This window comes from Eurosta solidaginis, chromosome 4 (genome assembly GCF_040869045.1).
Source record: "Eurosta solidaginis isolate ZX-2024a chromosome 4, ASM4086904v1, whole genome shotgun sequence".
NCBI classification, from domain to species: Eukaryota; Metazoa; Arthropoda; class Insecta; order Diptera; family Tephritidae; genus Eurosta; species Eurosta solidaginis.
This window is the reverse complement of record NC_090322.1, coordinates 126,886,038-126,910,239: the sequence shown is the minus strand read 5'-3', so window position 1 is coordinate 126,910,239 and position 24,202 is coordinate 126,886,038. Positions and strand designations below refer to the sequence as shown.

Genomic DNA, 24,202 nt, shown 5'->3' with positions numbered 1-24,202 from the left:
TCGTTTCCACGTCCCGTATGCCATTTATGAAACTCTGGATTTTTACCCTTTCAGTGTATTCCACGGGTGCGTCCGCATTTGCAAGATGAGCCAATCTTTCAATATCTGAAGCAAACTCCTGCAATGTTTCATTTGCTTTTTGGTAGCGGTTTTGCAACTCAATTTGGAATATCTGTTTCCTATGCTCGCTTCCGTAACGTCTCTCTAAAGCGCTCATCAATGTTTCGTAGTGGTTCCGCTCGTACTCTGGGATGGTCTGTAAGATTTCCGCGGCAGGCCCTTTCAGTGCCACGAACAGAGCTGCAACTTTATCTTCAGCATTCCATTGGTTCACTGCTGCGGTCTTCTCAAACTGTAGCTTAAAGACCTGAAAAGGAACAGAACCGTCAAAGGATGGTGTCTTTACCTTTGGATTACTCGCTGAAACAGCTGGGCGGTTTAGTTGTAACTGCTCCATACGACCTTTTAACGCTTCTATTTCGGCATCAATTTTGTCCTCGAGTTGTAAAATTTTTGCATCCTGCTCTTCCAGTTTCACAAAGAGCTGCGCTGATACCTGTTCCGAAATTTGTGCCGACATTTCAGATATACGTGCCTCTTGCGCTTCCAGTTGAGATGCCAAATATGTCTTCTGTTCTTCCAATTGTGTCTCCATCTTTGATGTAATCTGTGTCGACATTTCTGCCATACGCGTTTCTTGTGCTTCAATCTTCGATGTAATCTGTGTCGACATTTCTGACATACGCGTTTCTTGTGCTTCAATCTTCGATGTAATCTGTGTCGACATTTCTGACATACGCGTTTCTTGTGCTTCAATCTTGGATGTTATGCGTGTCTCCTGCGATTCTAGTTGTGATGACATTGTCGATGTTTGAGCAGATATTGCAGCCAAAATCATGTTCAAGTCTGTGCTCGTAACTGTCTGCGATGTTTCGTTTTTCTCTTCAACTTTTGTTACTTCCTCGCCATCAAGATGAAAGTCATACTTTTCCACATCAATTCCTTCCGCTTCCATTGCCTCTCGTAGCCGTGCCTGAAGTTCAAGTTTAACGCCGCTTGTATTCAATCCACGGCTCTCCAACTCCTTCTTTAGTTGCTGGATCTTCAATTCACTGAACTTTGCCATGTCGTTGTTGTCCTCTGGAATTTATTCAACAATTCCTCTTCTGACACCAATTGTAACGAAGTTGCTGCAAATTCCTCTTATTTGCCCTTTTGCTAGGTTCGTATCGCTAAACTGTTGAATAAATAACTCCAATATTGAATAATGGAAAAATGGCCTTTATTAAAATACTTCACAATAACTCTCAAACTGTGCAACGAATAGCTTAATAACCAAACTGATAGCTTAAAGGAAACTGACTTTCAAAATAATAGTGCTATTGCTCGCTAGATATCGTCTTACTCGTAACTGCTTGACAATTCAAATCAAACTGAATTACTTCTTACTCGCCTGCATCGCTTTTATAGTTTACGCTGCATACTTCTAGGCTCTTCGATTTCCAGAAGTTACTAGTTGTTTCGGCTACAAAATCGCCAGCCACAACTACGTGCACAAATTATTGCTCTCCCGTGTGACAACTCAGATAAGGTATATGCATGTGTTTGTAGTTTACAGTCTCCCGCACACACATAAGCGTATAAGTAAATTCATCGGTGTGTGACATCTCATCTCTCGCTGCCTTGTATGTAAATGTTGCTCGTCGGAATGTGTACATATGTGTAGACGCAATTATTGATTCGTTTATGTAGATACATAATGATTGAATTATTGATGTGCATTCACGTCACTGCTTAGATCGGCTTAGAGCTGGCAGCACTCCTTAGTTTTGCTAATATTCGTAACAATATTTTACTGGTCACTTCTCCAAAATTGCTTGAATCTCTCTATACTAAATGCTATTGGTCCGAGGTAAATATTTTCAGAGTTATGCCGATTTACAAAAAGGTTCCAGTGTGCTGAGAGGGGGAAGTTTATTCCGAAATTGCTTTGACTCGTGTACCAAATTTTATTGGTCTGAGGTAAATACTTTCAGAGTTATGGCGATTTATAAAAAGGTTTCAGGTGGCTATGAGGGGTAGATCGGGAGCGCGCCACTGTGCACCTTTCCAAATCTCCAAACTTTTTGGTTATACCACCCATAGACTTAAATAAGACCCTTTTAATGGTTTTACACTTTTAAAACATACTTTTCAATATATCATACCACTTCATGGTCCTAAAGTTTGGTTTCGGCATCATCTTATTTTCAAAGTATTCAATTCTCCGTATTCGGTACTCGGTTCCACTAGTATGCGCATAACTAACAAGATCATACAATTGAATAGCTGATACTGCTCCTGCTGCTGCCGCATGTGCTCGCATTCTTAATGCCTTTTGGTTGTTGAGCGACTGCTAAGCCCAACAACTACAACAAACTTCAGTAAACAGGGTGTAACAATTTTAATGTAAATACGTTTTTCATCAAATGGAATCTCATCAATATGCGGTGCACGCGACATTACACGTTTATCAGAATGACGGAAAAGAAATGAGTGCGCTCATACATAGACAACATGTGGTGGTACGAGTTCACTTACACAACCAAACATTCATTGAACAAGTGCCAGCATCTGCATTTGTGCGGCAATGCGCGCATGCGTTGGGCAATGTGCCATTGGCCGCGACAAAATCAATCACACTTTCCAAGTATGACCAAGCCTAAGCTCGAACTCTCAAGATGGAATCAAATTCACGGCTAACTAAAAGTTGGCTTTTTGCGAATATTGATTAAATGCCAACGCGTTTGCGCATTCGAAATGTGATCCATTTAGTTTGATTATTTTATTTTTTATTAGCAAAAAAGCACTTACTCATATGTACATTTGTTTGTGTGTGTATATGTATATTGCTTTGAATAGGTAATGATTCTAGTGGGCGTTGGTAAAAACTTCTTTTTCATTTTAGTAAGTGAAATTATGCTAAATATGTAGAAAGTAAAAGGAGTAATTTTCTTTCTCTCAGTTGTCGGGACGTGGTGGCACACTGCTTGGAAGTATGTTTAAAGATTACGCTCCTCACATAGAATCCATACTTTGACTTTGAGGAATCAGAACTCTGAAACAACGGCTTCTAGTGACCTCAAAGTCGCTATATTGTTGCATCCTATCCACTTAATCTACGCCAGGAAAGCTGGAGTCCTTACGTTATAGATTCATTTTGTTTTTCATGATTTTCCGACAAGGTGGGAAATTGATGTATATTGGAACAGTTTTCCGTCATCCCTTGTTAAATTTACTTTGGTTTCGGCGTTACACCATCTTCGGTGTCATTTCTCGTTCTCATACGTTACCCCCCATTGACTTATTAACCACTTCATCCATTCTTAGTCTTCTTTATTGGTGGCATGATATCATAATCCCCTTCTTCTTTTTGATTTCTAGCTTTCTAGGCAGTTGTTTCCGCGCTTCCTCCATTTGGTTTTCAGCTTTATACCTACATGTGTTGTCGATGACCGTTGCCTGCGTAACGTGACCGAGACCTGGGAACTGCGGAACTGGAAAAGTTGTTTCTTACTCCCCTGCTTTATATTATTCTCCATACTCTTTCCGTTTCCCCTCATCGAACTCGTTGACTTTCCGCTACATTCGCCCTCAAAGTCGAATACATCGCTTCAAACGCTTTCATCTTCACTGATTTGCGACCCTATCTCTTTCTCGTAGTCTTGGTTATACGCTTCTAAATGATTCTTCTTTCTGTGGTAAGATCAATGTTACTTCCTGCTGCAATTCATCCAACATGAACATCCAACATAACAGCGAGGATTAGAGGTGTGCAATTTTTGATTACGGATTACCGACGATTACCTGACATCAAATACATTCTTATCGAAGACTTTTCTTAGGTACTTTAATATTTTCATGCATTGAGACGGCATGCATCCTCATAAGGAGTGTAGGGTATTTGTAATAACTTTAAATAATATCAACTTTTGTTATTTTAAATAGTTTATGTATTTGTTCTAATTTTCAATCTTGAATTTTTTGCTTTCAAAAATTTTCATTCTTGATATTGTTCTGCTGGAAATTAAATTCATTTTTCAATAAAAAATAATATTTAAAAATATCTAAAATATTTATCCTACATCTGGCGATCTTACCAGGAGCGTTAATTTTCTGTTATTGCAACATCAATAGAGATTTTGATGCAACATCTACAATAGTTACAACAACTACTTAACGAGCTTAATTTGTACTGGACAACAGAAATAAAGAGAAATAATAGAAACAAATAAGGACATATTTATGATAAATAATAAAATAGTACAGAGAACTTAGAACTACATTTAAAGGGTTTACTACATATAACAACATAATAACGAAGGTAAAATAACAACAATTTGAACAAATGTGAAACTAAAGGAGCAGCAGATATCGTGAGGAATTTATCAGTCAGTTCAAAATCAGTAAAGAATATAAGAATTACAACAACAACAATCAACAATACAACAACAATAAATACAACAGAGTCAGTTCAAAATCAGTAAAAAATATATACAACAACAATAATCAACAATACAACAACAATAAATACAGCAAGAAAATATATTTTAAAAGAAGATCCTTATAAATAACAATTATATGATTTGGGTGAGCTGTATCGAATATTTTTACGATTTATATTTGTAAATTACTTATATAAATAATATATATATACTTTGTAATTTATCTATAATACTTCATTCATTTTTAGATTTTAAATTGTAAACTTCTTTTTCAGAGATCTTTAATTTTTGTTTATTAAAAATGTATCGTACGCCACCACGTGACACACACACGTCTACACCAACACATCGTACAAATGACTCGCTTATTGATTTACAAGGTGATGTTTTTCAGAACGATCTTGTAAATCCATACGCCAATCAAAATATTGAAATATTTGCCACTTCAGTGAAACTTACCCAATTTTGGACAAATTGTCCTGAAGCATGGTTCATTCATGCAGAAATGCAATTCAATAGGAAAAATATTACGCAGGAGACGACAAAATATGAATATGTCATCACTGCCCTTCCTCAGGATGTCATTTTGACAATTTTGGATTTTATTCAAAATCCTCCTGATGACAATAAATTCTCAGCCTTAAAACAGATTTTAATAGAAAGGCATTCTTTAAGTGAAAATGCCAAATTGGATAAGATTTTGACTGATTCAGAGATTGGAGATCGCAAACCCTCAGAGTTTTATCGGTCTCTGGTCTTACGTTCTGGCTCCAATTTCAGCCCTGAAGTCCTTAAAAAGATTTGGATGAGAAAACTTCCTAAAAATTTAAACGTTATTTTAACTTCGAACTCTAATGATATAAATGAACTTTTAAAATTGGCTGATAATGTTTGGGAAGTTGTTAGCAAAAACGAAATAGCTTTAGTCAATAATTTGCAAAATTCTAAAAGCGAGAATGCAATAATTTCCAATTTGGTTCAAACCACTAATCTAATATGTAAAAACTTTGAAAAATTATCTTTACAATTATCAGAAATGAAAAAAGAAATTAATCAAAATTATTCTAGATCCCGTTCGATAAGTAGGAATCGTTTTAGAAGTCAGTCTAGATATAGGTCCAATTCGCGTGAGAATCCGAACTGGCTCTGCAGATATCATTATAAATTTGGTAACAAAGCTATTAAATGTGAACAACCATGCGCCTTTTCTAAAAATATTCAACAAACTAAAGTTTTCCGTTGTTGCAGCGACGAACGACGGAAATTTTGAGGTATCAACTCGTCGCTTATTTATATTTGATAGGGAAAACAAGTTAAATTTTCTTATTGATAGTGGGGCAGAGATTTCGGTACTTCCAGTGACTAAATTCTTGTGTAAAAATAAATCTAACGATATTATTTTGACAGCAGCTAATGGTACTACGATTTCGACTTATGGTAAAAAAATTTTAAATATAAATTTAGGATTGAGGCGCGAATTTCCATTTACTTTTTTAATAGCTGATATAGGTAAGCCAATAATCGGAGCTGATTTTTTAAGCAAATATGGCCTACTTATCGATATTAAAAATAAATGTTTAGTTGACCCGTTAACAAGTCTTTCAGTCAATACTATTTCATGTTTTTGCAATGTCCCTCTTCCCAAAATTTTCTCAGTAGACAATCAATATACGAAATTATTAAAAACTTTTCCATCTTTAATTACGGAACCTGATTACTCGAAGCCAGTTAAACATGCTACGGTTCACAGACTAGTTACAGAAGGTAACCTACCATTTTCTAAGCCCAGGCGTTTAGATCCTATTAAATTTAAAGTGGCCAAGGCCGAATTCGATTTTTTATTAAAAACTGGAATTTGTAGATCTTCAAATTCATCCGTGGCATCTCCTCTTCATTTAGTACCCAAAAAAGATGCTAATGAATGGCGTCCTTGTGGCGATTTCAGAAGACTAAACGTAGTAACAGTTCCTGATCGTTATCCCTTGCCCCATATCCATGACTTCAATATGAATCTTCGAAACAAAACTATATTTTCAAAAATTGATTTAGTTAAAGCGTACCATCAGATACCAATGGCTAAAGAAGACGTATATAAAACGGCAATAACGACACCCTTTGGTATGTTTGAATTTTTACGTATGCCTTTTGGGTTAAGGAACTCAGCTCAAATATTTCAAAGGTTTATTAATGAGGTTACAAGTGGACTGGATTTTGTGTTTGCCTATATAGATGATTTGCTTATAGCGAGTGAAAACGAACAGGAACATTTAAAAGATTTGAGTATTCTTTTTGAGAAGTTGTCGGAATACGGTCTAAATATTAAACCGAGCAAATGTATTTTTGGTGTTGGCAGTATTGATTTTTTAGGGCACAATATTTCTAGTTCTGGAATTAGTCCTTCCGATGAGAAAACAGCAGCAATACGTAATTTTGAGCGTCCGAAAAGTATTAAACAAGCACAAAAATTTATAGGAATGGTAAACTATTACCATAGGTATATTCAAAATCTTGCTGAGTACACGAATATAATATATGATTTAATTAATAGAACAAACAAAAAACGTGATAAAAAATTAATATGGGATGACACATCAACAAAAAGTTTTGAATGTATTAAAGAAAAATTTGCAAATAAAGTATTATTAAATCATTTTAATAAAGATGCAAAGCTTTCTTTAAATGTAGATGCATCAAATACAGCTATTGGTGGTGTAATAGAACAACATTTTAATGGCAAATCTGAGCCAATAGGATTCTATTCCAAAAAGCTTTCTCCATCAGAGATAAAGTATAGTGCATTTGATCGAGAGTTGTTAGCAATATATTTAAATATAAAACACTTTCGATATCTTTTAGAAGGAAGACAGTTTACAGTTTTTACTGATCATAAACCTTTGGTTTTCGCCTTAAATTCAAAAACTGAACGTAGTCCTAGACAAACGCGGCATCTAGAATTCATTGCGCAATTCACTAGCGATATACAATATGTTAAAGGAAAAGATAATGTGGTAGCTGACACATTGTCACGAGTTTTTGAGGTAGATGCTTTTCAAAATTTCGATCTAAATTTTAAAATCTTACAAAAGGAGCAACAACAAGACACTGAACTTAATGAATTAATATCTGGCCAAACTTTTCAAAATCTTAAATTAATCAAAATTCCTTTGCTAAATTTTACCATCTGGTGCGAAGTTTCAGGAGAATGTCCTAGACCATTTGTTCCAAACAGCTTGCGTAAAACAATTTTTGATATTTTACATGGAATTGCTCATCCTGGTACGAAGGCTACCCGAAAACTAATAGTTAAAAGGTATTTTTGGCCAAGTATGAATAAACAAATAAATTTATGGTCCAAGGAATGTCTAAATTGTCAGAAATCAAAAGTTATTCGTCATACGAAATCACCTATTAGCAAAATTCCAGTACCAAAAGGTAGATTCGAGCATATTCATTTGGATATTGTAGGACCTTTACCCATTTCCAGAGGACATCGTTATATTTTTACTATAGTTGACAGGTTTTCTCGTTGGCCTGAGGCATATGCACTAAGAGACATCTCTTCGGCAAATATTGCAAGAAAATTTTTCAGTGAATATATTTCGCGTTTTGGAGTTCCATGTAATATAACTACTGATCAAGGCTCTCAGTTTACATCAAATTTGTTTTCGGAATTGACAAAATTTCTTGGAAGTCACCACATAACAACGTCTCCCTACCATCCTCAAGCTAACGGAATGGTGGAACGTTTTCATAGACAGTTAAAATCTTCAATAATGGCTAGGAATGGGATTAGAGATTGGTACGAAGAATTACCAATAATACTTTTGGGTTTGCGATCAACTTTTAAAGAAGATATTTCAGCTACACCAGCTGAAATGGTTTTTGGTCAAAATTTAAGGTTACCTGGTGAACTCGTTGTCTCAACTTCTGAGAAAACAAATTCGACAGATGTTTTGAGCAGTTTACGTGAACATTTTAGAAATTTTAAATCAAATCTTGAACATCATAAAAATTCTTCTGGAATTTATGTTCCTAAAAATTTAGAAGATTGTCAATTTGTTTTCGTACGGGTTGTAAACAAACATTCTTTACAACATCCTTACGAGGGACCTTATAGAGTAATTGAAAAAGGAATTAAAAATTTTAAAATAGAAATAAATAATGAAATTAAAATTTTTCCTATTGATCGTTTGAAACCTGCTATGATGGATTTTGCACACTTTACTAAAACAAAAACAAAAAAGAAAGTAACGTTTAATTTATATAACAATTTATCTCTGGAAGGGGGAGTAATGTAGGGTATTTGTAATAACTTTAAATAATATCAACTTTTGTTATTTTAAATATTTTATGTATTTGTTCTAATTTTCAATCTTGAATTTTTTGCTTTCAAAAATTTTCATTCTTGATATTGTTCTGCTGGAAATTAAATTCATTTTTCAATAAAAAATAATATTTAAAAATATCTAAAATATTTATCCTACAGGGAGGACTTTATCTGTAACTGCATTTACATCTACCTCGCATAATTAGGAGCAACTGATAAGCAGGGTGAGATAACCTCTGAAAAGATTTTAGGCCGTGCTTCTCTTCCAATAAACGTTGTGCTCCTTTAAGTTTTTCCTACACATTGACGGACCTAGTATGTATTTTACGCCGATTCCGAACGGGAAGGTAGATGGGTTTTCACTGAAAAGCTTTTCATGGCAGGTATACACTCGGAGTGCTTGTTAAATCACTGGCCCGATTGAAAATTAAAATTAGAAGACACGGTCATTACCACTTACAAAAGAATTGGCCGGCCGATTTATAAGTTTTATGTTTGTAGATGGACCAATTTATAATATTTGTGTTTGCTGGGTTGTGCACATATGGTCAAAAATTAAAAAACAGTTGTTGTTGTTTTTTCCCGACGCGTTTCGACGTTCCTTTTTCACGTCATCTTCTGGGGATTTCTTTAATGATAAATATGCAGAAATAATATACATATTAATATTTTGATACTTTTTTCTAACACTTTCTAACAATTAACATGAAACTGACAGATCATACAATTTTTTTATTTACTTACATTAATTGTATTATAATTAAATTAACTATTGCACTTTATTTTAACAAATATACATAAACAGTTCGCACTTGCATTTTTGTTTACTTTGATTTACATCTCTGAATAACAGCTGAGTAGACGCTGCTGATATTGTCAAAGTCTTCTTTGAAATTCATTGTGTTGTGTATTTGTTGTTGTATTCGTATGCTCTCAAGAGACATTGGCCGGCCGATTGCATGCTACGCGTCCCCGATATTGTCGCCAAGCCTAAAAGTTACTCACTGGAAGAAAATATTGTTCCGCCAAAACACCGCTCTAAGAACCGCTACGAGATTTCTTCTTATGTCTCCAAAACACCAGCTACACAATTAGGCGAGAGTGCACCAGATTAGGGAAAGAAATTAATTGCTGAGCAGACAGTTTCTATTTAATACCCAAAAACCTGGGCATCCCAACAGATATCATTTTGAATAGACCATACCTCTCAGGGGCCTAAGAAGTCATCCCCGCAAGCATTATGAGGAAATACGGCATCTGTGACCGCAGACGTATGCAGTAAAAAAACATAAACAGGTCCTCACTAATATCATCACTAATCATAACAGTTGCTTCTATCATTAGAAAGGGAGGACTGTAGACTCATGACGGGTATTCTGACTGGACACTGCCTTCTGGCGTCAGATGCCTTTAAATTAGGCTTGGTCAGTGATAGCAGATGTAGAAAGTGCGGGTGGAGGAGGAAACGATCGAGCACGTTCTGTGCTCGTGCCCTGCACTTCCCAGGCTAAGACTCCAGCTCTTAGGAGTGATACAGCTGTCAGATCTAGTAGCAGCAAGTGGCTTAAGTCCTAGGAAGCTTCTAGTATTTGCCAAGAGGACGGAGTTATTTTATAACATAGGTCCTGGTTTTTGATAGGGTTTTTCAGTTTGGTCGTTAAAACAAACTTCTGGTAACACTACGGACTCAATCAGTCTATGTGAGGTCCTCATGGACCGGCCAGTTCAACCTAACCTAACCTCACTAATATCCACCAACAGGCGTCGGCCCTCTATGCCAGGAATTACCTGGCGAACCCACTTCTTAAAAAAAAATACCCAGAACTCACAGAAGAGGAACGCACTCTCCTTAGGGAGACGCTCGTCACTCTACCTCAACTTCGATTTGGGTACTGTAACAGGTTAAACTCTTACCTAAACAGAATCCACCCCGACATATATAATGTATGTCCTGCTTGATATGTGTCCCCACATGACACCAACCATCTCTTTAATTGTAATGTAGAATCAACGCCTGTAACACCCCTCTCACTTCGGTCCACCCCTGTTGATACTGCAAGTTTCCTTGGACTCATGTTAGAGGATATTGATGACAATTTGTGATCGGCCGCGTCTATTGGATGGGACGAAGCACTGCTACAACAACAGCAACCCCGAAAAAATGTTTTCCAAATGAAAAAAACTTGTTTCTAAATTTATAAGTTGCTTTGATCGCTACCACCACACCACGTCAAAACCACGCATCTCAAGGTCTTACAGTTCTTGGATGGTAGAACTTCATGTTCTAAACCAAAGGGGGACCAGTTTCACTATGACAATCAGTCAAAGTTAAAAAAAAAATGTGTTTAAATATGTCATGGATACAAACAGTTGGATTTTAAAGCCTGAAGAATTGATGGTACCCAAGGGACCTGCGTTACTCAAAACAACCGCGGGATCGGTGAGTGGTAAGCGGATGTCAAATTAACCGGTGGATAGTGGAATCATGAACCGATGTCAAAACAACCCGCGGATCTGTGTATTATGAAACGAAATCAAAATAACCGTCGAATCGGCGGAAGTGGAACCCAAATTTATTCTATGCTCTGGCACCGCTGTAAGTTCCTGACGAAGCAAAACGGTTGGTTACCGAAGACATAAATAGAAATAAGTCGATGGTATAAGACAATATGCTCGCAACAACAACAACTTGAAATCAGAAAAAGACAGCCTAAAAATTGTTTGTGATTGTAGCACTATAAGGCCCGGTTTTTCAGTAGTTGGTTAAGCTAAGCTTAAACTAAGTTTGCTTAAGCTCTAGAAACTCCAGTTAAACTACAGAGAGAGGTTGGCTTTTTTGTAAGGAAACATTGGTTTTCCATTATCTAGATTCTAGATAGTTTGTAGATAAGGTAGCAGCTTGATTGGGTTTACCCAAAAAAACACCGAAAAAATATTCATCCAAACTTCGAGAAATATATATCTAGCTCTGAAGTTGATATCCAACATTGTTCTCCAATTATTCTTAAATCTGATATTTCTCAAGTGGGTATCCAACATCATCGCTTTCCACGGCAGCCGGAATTTCGTACCGGAGCGACTCGGGATTTTTTTTTTTCCCATCAAGGGCTGTGATTTCCCACAAATTGCCATACTCGAAGCAGCTCCTTGCAGCTGGACTGCTCCATACCCTCCTACTCCGGGAAGGTATTGAACCTAACCCTGGTCCCAGGCTGTGGTTCTGCTGCGCGGCTCAATTTCAAACGTACCTCCGCCACCTTCTAGCAGCGATGCTGCTCAGCAGTCCACATCAACCGTCCGCTGTTGCTCACGCCAAATGACGCTTCCACCTAACGCGGCCGCTACAACCCATCACTACAATATACGTAGCATGGATATTAGCAATGCCGAGCGCCAGCTTTTACCCCCTTCCCTTTCCGACACTCGTACTCGCGTAGGAAGGAGTCGTCGACTTCTTGTCCCCCACACCGTGTATTCTGTATGCCAGCTCAGAGTATTTACGATTGCGGCATCGGGCCAATGCAGTTCATGCCTTGGCCTATGCCACCTTCATAGATGCTCTGGACTTACAAAAGAAAATCGTCCGACCGGGCACATTCGTTCCACCTTGCTGCCAAAACACTAGTACGAACTCATTGACACCAGGTACCAGCAGCAATCGGACAGCACACTCGACAAAGCCTATATCCTTCAAGGCGCCTTCATCCATCTCTGACTCTCAAAGTGACGCCTGCCCCCCTATGAAGAAATGCGCGAGCGGCTTTTGCCGACAATTTATAATGCATTCTTCTGTACCATCACCCCCACAGAGGTTGAAGCAGCCATCCGTAAGGCCAAGCCTTCCAAGTCGATAGGCCGCGACGGAATAGCCATGCCAATGCTTAAACACATTGGCGATGAGGGAATAAAATACCTCATACATGTTTTCAACCTGTCACTGGAATCCTTCCTTATTGCCGAAAAATGGAAAACCAGCTAACGAAGGCGAGTCTTATCGACCGATATCACTCCTTTCGCCAGTAGCTAAGACATTGGAAACCGTTCTGCTCCCTCATTTCATGGCAAATCTTCGCCTAGCCACACACCAACATGGCTTCCGTAAAATGCACAGCACCACCACCGCGCTCAATGCCATTAACACTCATATCAATTACGGATTAAATCAGCAAAACCCCCATCATAGGTCGGTGCTCGTGGCATTGACCTGTCAAAAGCTTTTCACACAGTCAACCACGGCACGCTATTCCAAGACATAGAAGGCGCACACCTTCCCGCATGTCTAAAAAGATGGACCGCTAATTATCTGAGTGGTCGGCAGGCGTCGGTTGAATTTAGGAACGAAATTTCTAAACCTAGAAAAATTAAACAGAGGGTTCCACAGGGTAGTGTCCTATCCCCGCTTCTGTTTAATCTCAAACTCCCTTCCCCACCAGAAGGAATCACAATCATTTCCTATGCTGACGACTGCACGATTATGGTTACATACAGGACCTAGCCCTTCAGTTGATGAATTAGTTTCTAAAATAAACAGCTATCTCCCGGATCTTTTCGGTTTCTTCACCTCGCGCAACTTGGCATTATCACGGACAAAATCCACGGCCACCCTGTTTACGACGTGGAGGGAACAAATGTACCAAATATTGGACGTACGCGTCGATGGTGTCACACTACCGACTGTCAGTCACCCAAAGATCTTAGGGGTAACGTTACCACCGAAATTGTTTCTAAAGTACAAAGTCGCAACAAAATCCTCAAGTCGCTTGCCGTCAGCACATGGGAAAAGATAAAGAAACATTGCTAACCACGTACAAAGCAATTGGCCGGCCGCTCATGAGCTACGCGTCCCTAGTCTGGTCGCCTGGTTTTAAAAATATACACTGGAAAAGGCTATAGGCCTGTCAAAATACTGCCACCGTATGTCTCCTTATGACTCCCGAACACCATCTACATAGTGAGACCAAAGAGCTCAATATTAAAGAGCACAACGAAATGCTGAACAAGCAGTTCTTGCTTAATTGTCACAAACCAAGACATCCTAGCAAACAACTGCTTGATTTAGCACCACCTCCACGGGGATTAAGGGAACATTTCCTAAAGCACTATGACGAGATCCGGCACATGCCAACACAGCCGTTTGATCCAGGCAGGCATAAGCAAGCCCTTAGCCAAATCCACACAGAATCGGTAAACGCCTTTGTCAGGAAACACGAGTCACCCTGGCCCAACTTCGTTCTGGATACTGTAACAGGTTAAACTCTTACTTGTCCAGAATTAACCCCGACATACGTAATGTATGTCCTGCATGTGATGTGTCCCCACATGACACCAACCATATTTTCAGTTGTAATGTAGAACCTACGCCTCTAACACCCCTCTCCGTATGGTGCGCCGCTCTTGAAACAGCCAGTTTCCTTGGACTCCCGTTAGAGGATTTTGATAACAATTTGTGAGTGGTCGTGCCCATTGAATGGGGCGAAGCACTGTTAATACAACAACAACATATCCAACATCATTCTCTAATTACTATCCAAATTTTGAGAAATTTTATTAAAATTACATTTCACGAGTTCATCTCCAACGTCATTCTCAAATTATTCTCCAACCTTTGAGAGATTTTGAGAAATGTATAGTTCTCAAATGAATATCCAGCACATTCCTCCCATTGATAGCCTACATTGGAAGTTGAGGTGGAGTTGACAAGAAATCTTCCCCAAGGTGGTACCACCACAGCCAACAGTTGTTTGGAGTAATGAAACGTTATAAATTTAAAATAAATTACACATGTTTTATGTTATTTTCATGAAAATACTGTAGTATTAAAATCTTACAAGAAAAATGTTTAATTTAAGCACTTTCCTTTATCGAAAACAAAAACAACAAGTAAGGAAGGCTAAGTTCGGGTGTAACCGAACATAACATACTCAGTTGAGAGCTATAGAGACAAAATAAGGAAAATCAATCTGGGGTAACCCTGGAATGTGGTTGTATAACATGTGTATCAAATGAAAGGTATTAAAGAGTATTTTAAGAGAGAGTAGGCCATAGTTCTATGGATGAACGCCATTTAGGGATATCGCCATAAAGGTAGACCAGGGCTGACTCTAGAATTTGTTTGTACGATATGGGTATCAAATGAAAGGTGTTACTGAGCATTTTAAGAGGGAGTGGGCCTTAGGTCTATCGGTGGACGCCTTTTCGAGATGTCCCCATTAAGGTGGACCAGGGGTGATTCTATAATGTGTTTGTACGATATGGGTATCAAATGAAAGCTGTTAATGAGTATTTTGAAAAGGAGTGATCCTTAGTTCCATAGGGGGTGTTCCACCAGGGGTGTCTGTACGATATGTGCATCAAACGAAAGGTGTTACTGAGCATTTTAAGAGGGAGTGGGCATTAGGTCTATAGGTGGACGCCCTTTCGAGATATCGCCATTAGGGTGGGCCAGGGGTGACTCTAGAATGTTTGTACGATATGGGTATCAAACGAAAGGTGTTACTGAGCATTTTAAGAGGGAGTGGGCATTAGGTCTATAGGTGGACGCCTTTTCGAGATATCGCCATTAGGGTGGGCCAGGGGTGACTCTAGAATGTGTTTGTACGATATGGGTATCAAATGAAAGGTGGTAATGAGTATTTTAAAAGGGAGTAATCCTTAGTTCTATAGGTGGACGCCTTTTCGAGATATCGCCATAAAGCTGGACCAAGGGTGACTCTAGAATGTTTGTACGGTATGGGTATCAAACGAAAGGTGTTACTGAGCATTTTAAGAGGGAGTGGGCATTAGGTCTATAGGTGGACGCCTTTTCGAGATATCGCCATTAGGGTGGGCCAGGTGTGACTCTAGAATGTTTGTACGATATGGGTATCAAACGAAAGGTGTTACTGAGCATTTTAAGAGGGAGTGGGCATTAGGTCTATAGGTGGACGCCTTTTCGAGATATCGCCATTAGGGTGGGACAGGGGTGACTCTAGAATGTTTGTACGATATGAGTATCAAACGAAAGGTGTTACTGAGCATTTTAAGAGGGAGTGGACATTAGGTCTATAGGTGGACGCCTTTTCGAGATATCGCCATTAGGGTGGGCCAGGGGTGACTCTAGAATGTTTGTACGATATGGGTATCAAACGAAAGGTGTTACTGAGCATTTTAAGAGGGAGTGGACATTAGGTCTATAGGTGGACGCCTTTTCGAGATATCGCCATTAGGGTGGGCCAGGGTGACTCTAGAATGTGTTTGTACGATATGGGTATCAAATGAAAGGTGGTAATGAGTATTTTAAAAGGGAGTAATCCTTAGTTCTATAGGTGGACGCCTTTTCGAAATATCGCCATTAGGGTGGGCCAGGTGTGACTCTAGAATGTTTGTACGATATGGGTATCAAACGAAAGCTGTTACTGAGCATTTTAAGAGGGAGTGGGCATTAGGTCTATAGGTGGACGCCTTTTCGAGATATCGCCATTAGGGTGGGCCAGGGTGACTCTAGAATGTGTTTGTACGATATGGGTATCAAATGAAAGGTGGTAATGAGTATTTTAAAAGGGAGTAATCCTTAGTTCTATAGGTGGACGCCTTTTCGAGATATCGCCATTAGGGTGGGCCAGGTGTGGCTCTAGAATGTTTGTACGATATGGGTATCAAACGAAAGGTGTTACTGAGCATTTTAAGAGGGAGTGGACATTAGGTCTATAGGTGGACGCCTTTTCGAGATATCGCCATTAGGGTGGGCCAGGGTGACTCTAGAATGTGTTTGTACGATATGGGTATCAAATGAAAGGTGGTAATGAGTATTTTAAAAGGGAGTAATCCTTAGTTCTATAGGTGGACGCCTTTTCGAAATATCGCCATTAGGGTGGGCCAGGTGTGACTCTAGAATGTTTGTACGATATGGGTATCAAACGAAAGCTGTTACTGAGCATTTTAAGAGGGAGTGGGCATTAGGTCTATAGGTGGACGCCTTTTCGAGATATCGCCATTAGGGTGGGCCAGGGGTGACTCTAGAATGTTTGTACGATATGGGTATCAAACGAAAGGTGTTACTGAGCATTTTAAGAGGGAGTGGACACTAGGTCTATAGGTGGACGCCTTTTCGAGATATCGCCATTAGGGTGGGCCAGGGGTGACTCTAGAATGTTTCTACGATATGGGTATCAAACGAAAGGTGTTACTGAGCATTTTAAGAGGGAGGGGGCATTAGGTCTATAGGTGGACGCCTTTTCGAGATATCGCCATTAGGGTGGGACAGGGGTGACTCTGGTATGTTTTTGTACGATATGGATATCAAATTAAAGGTATTAATGAGGGTTTTAAAAGCGAGTGGCCCTTAGATGTATATGTGAAGGCGTTCTCGCGATATCGACCAAAATGTGGACCAGGTGATCCAGAAAATCATCTGTCGGGTACTGCTAATTTATTTATATATGCAATACCACTAACAGTATTCCTGCCAAGATTCCAAGGGCTGTTGATTTCGCCTTGTAGAACTTTTTCATTTTCTTCTACTTAATATGGTAGGTGTCACACCCATTTTACAAAGGTTTTTCCAAAGTTATATTTTGCGTCAATAAACCAATCCAGTTACCATGTTTCATCCCTTTTTTCGTGTTTGGTATAGAATTATGGCATTTTTTTCATTTTTCGTAATTTTCGATATCGATAAAGTGGGCGTGGTTATGGTCAGATTTCGCCCATTTTTTATACCAAGAAAAAGTGAGCTCAGGTAAGTACGTGGGATAAGTTTAGTAAAGATATATCGGATTTTGCTCAAGTTATTGTGTTAATGGCCGAGCGGAAGGACAGACGGTGGACTGTGTATAAAAACTGGGCGTGGCTTCCACCGATTTCGCCCATTTTCACAGAGAACAGTTACCGTCATAGAATCTATGCTCCTACCAAATTTGAGAAGGATTGGTAAATTTTTGTTCGACTTATGGCAATAAAAGTATTCTAGACAAACTAAATGAAAATGGGCGGAGCCACGCCCATTTTGAAATTTTCTTTTATTTTTGTATTTTGTTGCATCATATCATTACTGGAGTTGAATTTTGACTTAATTTACTTATATACAGTAAAGATATTAAATTTTTTGTTAAAATTTGAATTGTAAAATTTTTTTTTTAAAAAGTGGGCGTGTTCTTCATCCAATTTTGCTAATTTTTATTTAGCACATATAGAGTAATAGTAGTAACGTTCCTGCCAAATTTCATCATGATATCTTCAACGACTGCCAAATTACAGCTTGCAAAACTTTTAAATTACCTTCTTGTAAAAGTGGGCGGTGCCACGCCCATTGTCCAAAATCTTACTAATTTTCTATTCTGCGTCATAAGTTCAACCCATCTACCAAGTTTCGTCGCTTTATCTGTCTTTTGTAATGAGTTATCGCACTTTTTCGGTTTTTCGAAATTTTCGATATCGAAAAAGTGGGCGATATCGTTCATTTTAAATAGCGATCTGAGATGAGTGCTCAGGAACCTACATACCAAATTTCATCAAGATACCTCAAAATTTACTCAAGTTATCGTGTTAACGGACGGACGGACGGACGGACGGACATGGCTCAATCAAATTTTTTTTCGATCCTGATTATTTTGATATATGGAAGTCTATATCTATCTCGATTCCTTTATATATGTACAACCAACCGTTATCCAATCAAACTTAATATACTCTGTGAGCTCTGCTCAACTGAGTATAAAAAGATTTAAACAGCAATATATCGGCACTCTGATGTTTGTAAGTGTAGAAGCAATATACAAGTATTACATCTAATATCTAATCTAATATCTAATATATATTATAAATGGCAAAGTTTGGATGTTTGGATGTTTGGATGTTTAAATGTTTGGATGTTTGGATGTTTGTCCAGACGTTTGTTTTTGTGACTCAATCACGCAAGAACGGCTGGACCGATTTGGATGAAATTTTGCACACATATAGCCAATAGTCTAGAAGGATCTACTAGCTATATATTTTTCAAAAGGGGCGTGGTCTCCGCCCCCTAGGAACAGTTATAATTTAATTATTATATTTTTTCGTCTTTGCGACTGAATCACAACAGAATGGCTACACGGATTTTGATGAAATTTGGGACACAGACAGTAGTCTACTAGCGAAATTTTTTTCGAACATGGAAAGAGGGGTGGGGGTCCCATGACCCCTTCGAGCAATTATTTTTTAATAATTTTTACACATTATAACTTTACGTATACTGGGCTTTACCAATATCACAGACTCAAGGGGTCAAATAAGTCGAGGGCTTACAAAGTAAGCAGTGACAACCTCCGCCCCCTTTATCTCCCCCTCTGGTGTAAAATCTATAAATTGTTATAACTCAATATAAATTTTCTCCTAAATCATCAGTTTTTGGTATCTGGCACATACAGATCGAGATCTAGACAATTTTGGAGGAACGATCAGTGGTGGTCCTCTCCTTCTACTCCCGCCATCCGCCCTCCTTCAATTGTTTTTATTAGCTTTACCTGTATGTTTCTATGTAACTTTTCATTCGCTCCAATGCGCCTGCTGCCTTTTATAATTAGCTTCACCTTATTTGTAATTACGTAAGGGTCATATCGAGACCCTTCCGAGATCATTTCTGGATGGTTTTCGGGATCGGTCCGGGATCCCGCCGGGGTAATTTCGGGACTTTTTCGGGACTATTTCGGGATCATTTTGGGACCCTTCCCGGATCATTTCTGTATAGTTTTCGGGATCCGTCCGGGATCCCGTCGGGGTTATTTTGGGATATTTTCGGGACTATTCCGGGATCATTTAGGGACCTTTCCGGCATCATTTCTGGATGCGTTTCGGGATCCGTTCGGCATCCCGTCGGGGTATTTTCGGGATTATTTGCGTACCTTTGAGAGATAAATTCTTTATGGTTTCCGGGATCATTACGGGACTTTTTCGGGATCATTTGGGGTCCCTTCCGACATCATTTCTGGATGGTTTTCGGGATCCGTCCGGGATCCTGCCGAGGTCATTTTGGGACTTTTTCTCGACTAATACAGGATCATTTGGGGACCCTTTCGACATCATTTCTGCATGGTTTTCGGGATCCCGTCAGGGTCATTTCGGGACTATTTCGGGATAATTTGGGGTACCTACCGGCATCATTTCTGGATGGTTTTAGGTATCCGTCCGGAATCCTGGCGGGATCATTTCGGGACTTTTTCGGAACCATTTGGGGTCCCTGCCGGCATCATTTCTGGATGGTTTTAGGTATCCGTCCGGGATCCCGTCGGGGTCATTTCGGGATTTTTTCGGAACCATTTGGGGTCCCTTCCAGCATCATTTCTGGATGGTTTTCGGGATCCGTCCGGGATCCTGGCGGGGTCATTTCGGGACTTTTGCGGGATCATTTGGGGTCTATTCCGGCATCATTTCTGGATGTTTTTCGGGATCCCGTCAGGGTCATTTCGGGACTATTTCGGGATAATTTGGGGTACCTACCGGCATCATTTCTGGATGGTTTGCGGTATCCATCCGGGATCCGGTCGATGTCATTTTGGGACTATTTCGGCATCATTTGGGGGACCTTCCGGCATCATTTCTAAATGGTTTTCACGATCCATCCGGGATCCCGTCGGGGTCGTTTCCGAACTTTTTCTCGACTAATACAAGGTCATTTTGGGACCCTTTCGGCATCATTTCTGGATGGTTTACGGGATCCGTCCGGGATCACGTCGCCGTCATTTCGAGACTATTAGGTGATCTTTTGAGGACCTTTCCGGCATCACTTCTGGATGGTTTTCGGTATCCGTTCGGGATCGGGGTCATTTCGGGACTATTTCTGGATCATTTGGGGTTCTTTTGGCATCATTTATGGATGGTTTTCGGGATTCGTCCGGGATCTCCTCGGGGTAATTTCAGGACTTTTTCGATATTATTTGGGGTACCTGCCGGCATCATTTCCAGATGGTTTTGGGTATGCGTCCGGGATCCCGTCGGGGTCATTTCGGAACCATTTGGGGTCCCTTTCCGCATCATTTCTGCATGGTTTACGCGATCCGTCCGGGATCCCGTCGGCCTCATTCCGAGACTACTAGGTGATCTTTTGAGGACCTTTCCGGCATCATTTCTGGATGGTTTTGGGTATGCGTCCGGGATCCTGGCGGAGTCATTTCTGGATCATTTGGGGTTCTTTTGGCATCATTTCTGGATGGTTTTCGGGATTCGTCCGGGATCCCCTCGGGGTCATTTCAGGACTTTTTCGATATTATTTGGGGTACCTACCGGCATCATTTCTGGTTTGTTTTCGAGATCCCGTCGGGGTCATTTCGGGATCATTTGGGGTACCTACCGGCATCATTTCTGGATGGTTTTCGGGATCCGTACGGGACCCCGTCAGGTTGATTTCGGGACTTTTTTGGGATCAGGGTAATTTCTGGACTTTTCTGAGACTATTTCAGGATCATTTTGGGACCCTTCCAAGATCATTCCTGGATGGATTTCGGGATCTGTCCGTGATCCCGTTAGAGTCATGTAGGGATCCGTTCGAGATCCCGTCAGGGTCATTTCGGGACTTCTTCGGGACTATTTCGGGATAATTTTTTGGTGGTTTTCGGGATCCGTCCGGGAGCCCGTCTGGGTCAATTCGGAACTTTTTCAGGGCTAATACAGGACCCTTGGGGACCCTTCCGGCATCTCTTCTGAAAGGATTTGGGGATCTGTACGGGAACACATAAGGGTAATTTCGGAATCATTTGCAGACCCTTTAGGCTTTTTCTGTATTATTTCGGGAATATTTGGGGACCCTTCCGGCATCATTTCTTCATGGTTTGCCGGATCCATCAGGGTATTTTCGGGACCATTTGGGGACCCTACCGAGATCATTTCTGGATCCGTCCGGGATGCCGTAGGAGTCATTTCGAGATTTTTTGTTACTTTTTCGGGATAGTTTTGGGATCCTTCCGGGATCATTTCTGGATCCCTGCGGGATCCCATCGGGGTCATTTCCGGACTATTTCGCGACTAATACGGGATCATTTGGGGTCCCTTTCGCCATCATTTCTGGATGGGTTTCGGGATCCGTCCGGGATCTCGTCAGGGTCATTTCGGGACTATTTGGGGATCATTTGGGAACCTTTCGGGCATAATTTCTGGATAGTTTCAAGAATCCCTCGGGGATTCCTTCATGGTCATTTCGGGACTATTTCGGGATAATTTTGGGGTACCCACCGGCATCATTTCTGGATGGTTTTCGGTATTTGTCCGGGATCCCGTCGGGGTGACTTCAGGACTTTCTCCGGATCCGTCCGTGATCCCGACGGGGTAATTTCTGGATCATTTGGGGTACCTACCGGCATCATTTCTGGTTGGTTTTCGGGGTTCGTCCGGGATCCCATCGGGGTCATTTCGGGGCTTTTCGGGATCATTTGGGGTCCCTCCGGCATCATTTCTGGAAGGTTTTCGAGATCCGTCGGGGATCCCGTCGGAGTCATTTCAGGAATTTTTCGGGATCATTTGGGGTACCTTCCGGCATCATTTCTAAATGGTTTTGGGTATCCGTCCGGGATCCCGTCATGGTAATTTCGGGACTTTTTCGCGACTAATACGTGATCATTTGGGGACCCTTTCGGCATAATTTTTGGATGGTTTTCGGGATCCGTCCGGGATTCCGTCAGCGTCATTTCGGGACTATTAAAGGGTCAATTGGGGACCTTTCCGGCATCATTTCTGGATCATTTGGGGTACCTACCGGCATCATTTCTGTTTGGTTTTCGGGATCCGTCCTGGACCACGTCGGGGTCATTTCGGGACTATTTCGGGATCATTGTGGGTACCTACCGGCATCATTTCTGGATTGTTTTCGGGATCCGTACGGGATCCCGTTAGGTTCATTTCGGGACTTTTTCGGGATCATTTAAGCATGGTTTTCAGGATCCGTCCGAGATCCCATCAGGGTCATTTCGGGACTTCTTCGGGACTATTTCGGGATCATTTTTGGATGGATTTCGGGATCCGTCCGGAAGCCCATCTGGGTCATTTCGGAACTTTTTAAGGGCTAATACGGGATCATTTGGGGACCCTTCCGGCATCACTTCCGGATGGATTTCGGGATCTGTACGGGAACCCATCAGGGTAATTTCAGGACTTTCTCGAGACTATTTCGGTACCATTTGGAGACCCTTTAGGAGTCATTTCATGACTTTTTCTGTATTATTTCGGGATCATTTGGAGGACCCTTCCGGCATCAATTCTTGATGGTTTGCCGGATCCATCAGGGTAATTTGGGGACTCTTCCGAGGTCATTTCTGGATCTTTCCGGGATGCAGTAGGAGTAATTTCGAGATTATTTTGTTACTTTTTCGGGATAGGTTTGGGACGCTTCCGGAATCATTTCTGGATCCGTGCAGGATCCCATCTGGGTCATTTCCGGACGATTTCGGGATCATTTTGGGACCCTTCCGGATTCATTTCTGAATGGTTTTCGCGATACGTCGTGGATCCCCTCGGGGTCATTTCGGAACTTTTTCTGGACTATGTCGGGATAATATAGGAACCCTTCCTGGATATATTCTGGATGGTTTTTGAGATCCGTCCGGGAGCCCGTCAGGGTCATTTCGCAACTTTTTCAGGACTATTTCGGGACCATTTTGGTACCCTTCAGGGATTATTTCTGTGTGGTTCTCTGGATAAGTCTAGAATCGTGTCGTTGCCATTTCGGGTTTTTTGGGTCTATTCCGGGAACTTCTGAAGACCCTGTGGAGGCATTTCTGTATGGTTTTAGGGATGCGTCCGCGATAGCTTTGGGGTCATTTCTTGGCTTTTTATGGATAATTTCGGGATCATTTGGGGATCCTATCAGGTTATCAGCTCATTTATTTCTTTTTTTACTCAATTACAAATATAAAATGCATTACACAGAAACAAAATTGTAAACAGATAACTTGATAAGCAGGCTAACGTGAATAGCCCATATACATAATTTTCTCCTTGCGGACGGGGCCGCGGGTAAAGGCTAGTAAATACATAAATTATTAAATATGTTTTGATAAAGCGTTTGAGAAGTTGGCGTACTTGACGTGACGTCTCTACTGAAATGCGTGCGTGTGTTGCATTGTGCTTGTATCTTTAATTCTTTACTGTTCGTTTATTACAGTTGTACTATATATGTACCTAATTTATCTTTCTTCGTTTTGATAGGTACGCGCTATTCGCAATTTCAACTTGGAATCAATGATGGGATTCTGGTATGTGGTCCAATATTATGCATCAACAGAGGAGTTGCCCGAATATGCCTGCATGCAGAGCCATTTCGCCTTCTCTTCCGAGGATCAGCATGTAAGTACATTTTCAAGATTATATAATTACCCAGGACCGTTTCACATATCTCGCAACAAAAGTCACGTTTTAAAATCAAGTTATCGAAACTAATATATATCACATT

General features: G+C 40.3%; 1 protein-coding gene across 3 annotated transcripts in view; it reads left to right on the top strand.

Annotated features, from left to right (window-relative positions):
• Karl (lipocalin/cytosolic fatty acid-binding protein Karl) overlaps positions 1 to 24,202 on the top strand; it is a 45,225-nt gene that overhangs the window by 13,718 nt on the left and 7,305 nt on the right. The window contains exons 1-2 of one of the 3 annotated variants that reach the window (XM_067782869.1): positions 4,264 to 4,629; positions 23,959 to 24,096. In XM_067782869.1, the coding sequence (XP_067638970.1) occupies positions 4,621 to 4,629; positions 23,959 to 24,096 (147 nt within the window). In that variant the 5' untranslated portion in view covers positions 4,264 to 4,620. Of the gene's footprint in view, positions 1 to 4,263; positions 4,630 to 4,825; positions 4,865 to 23,958; positions 24,097 to 24,202 lie in introns of those variants that run through there. The other 2 variants (XM_067782868.1, XM_067782866.1) reach the window with 2 other exon arrangements.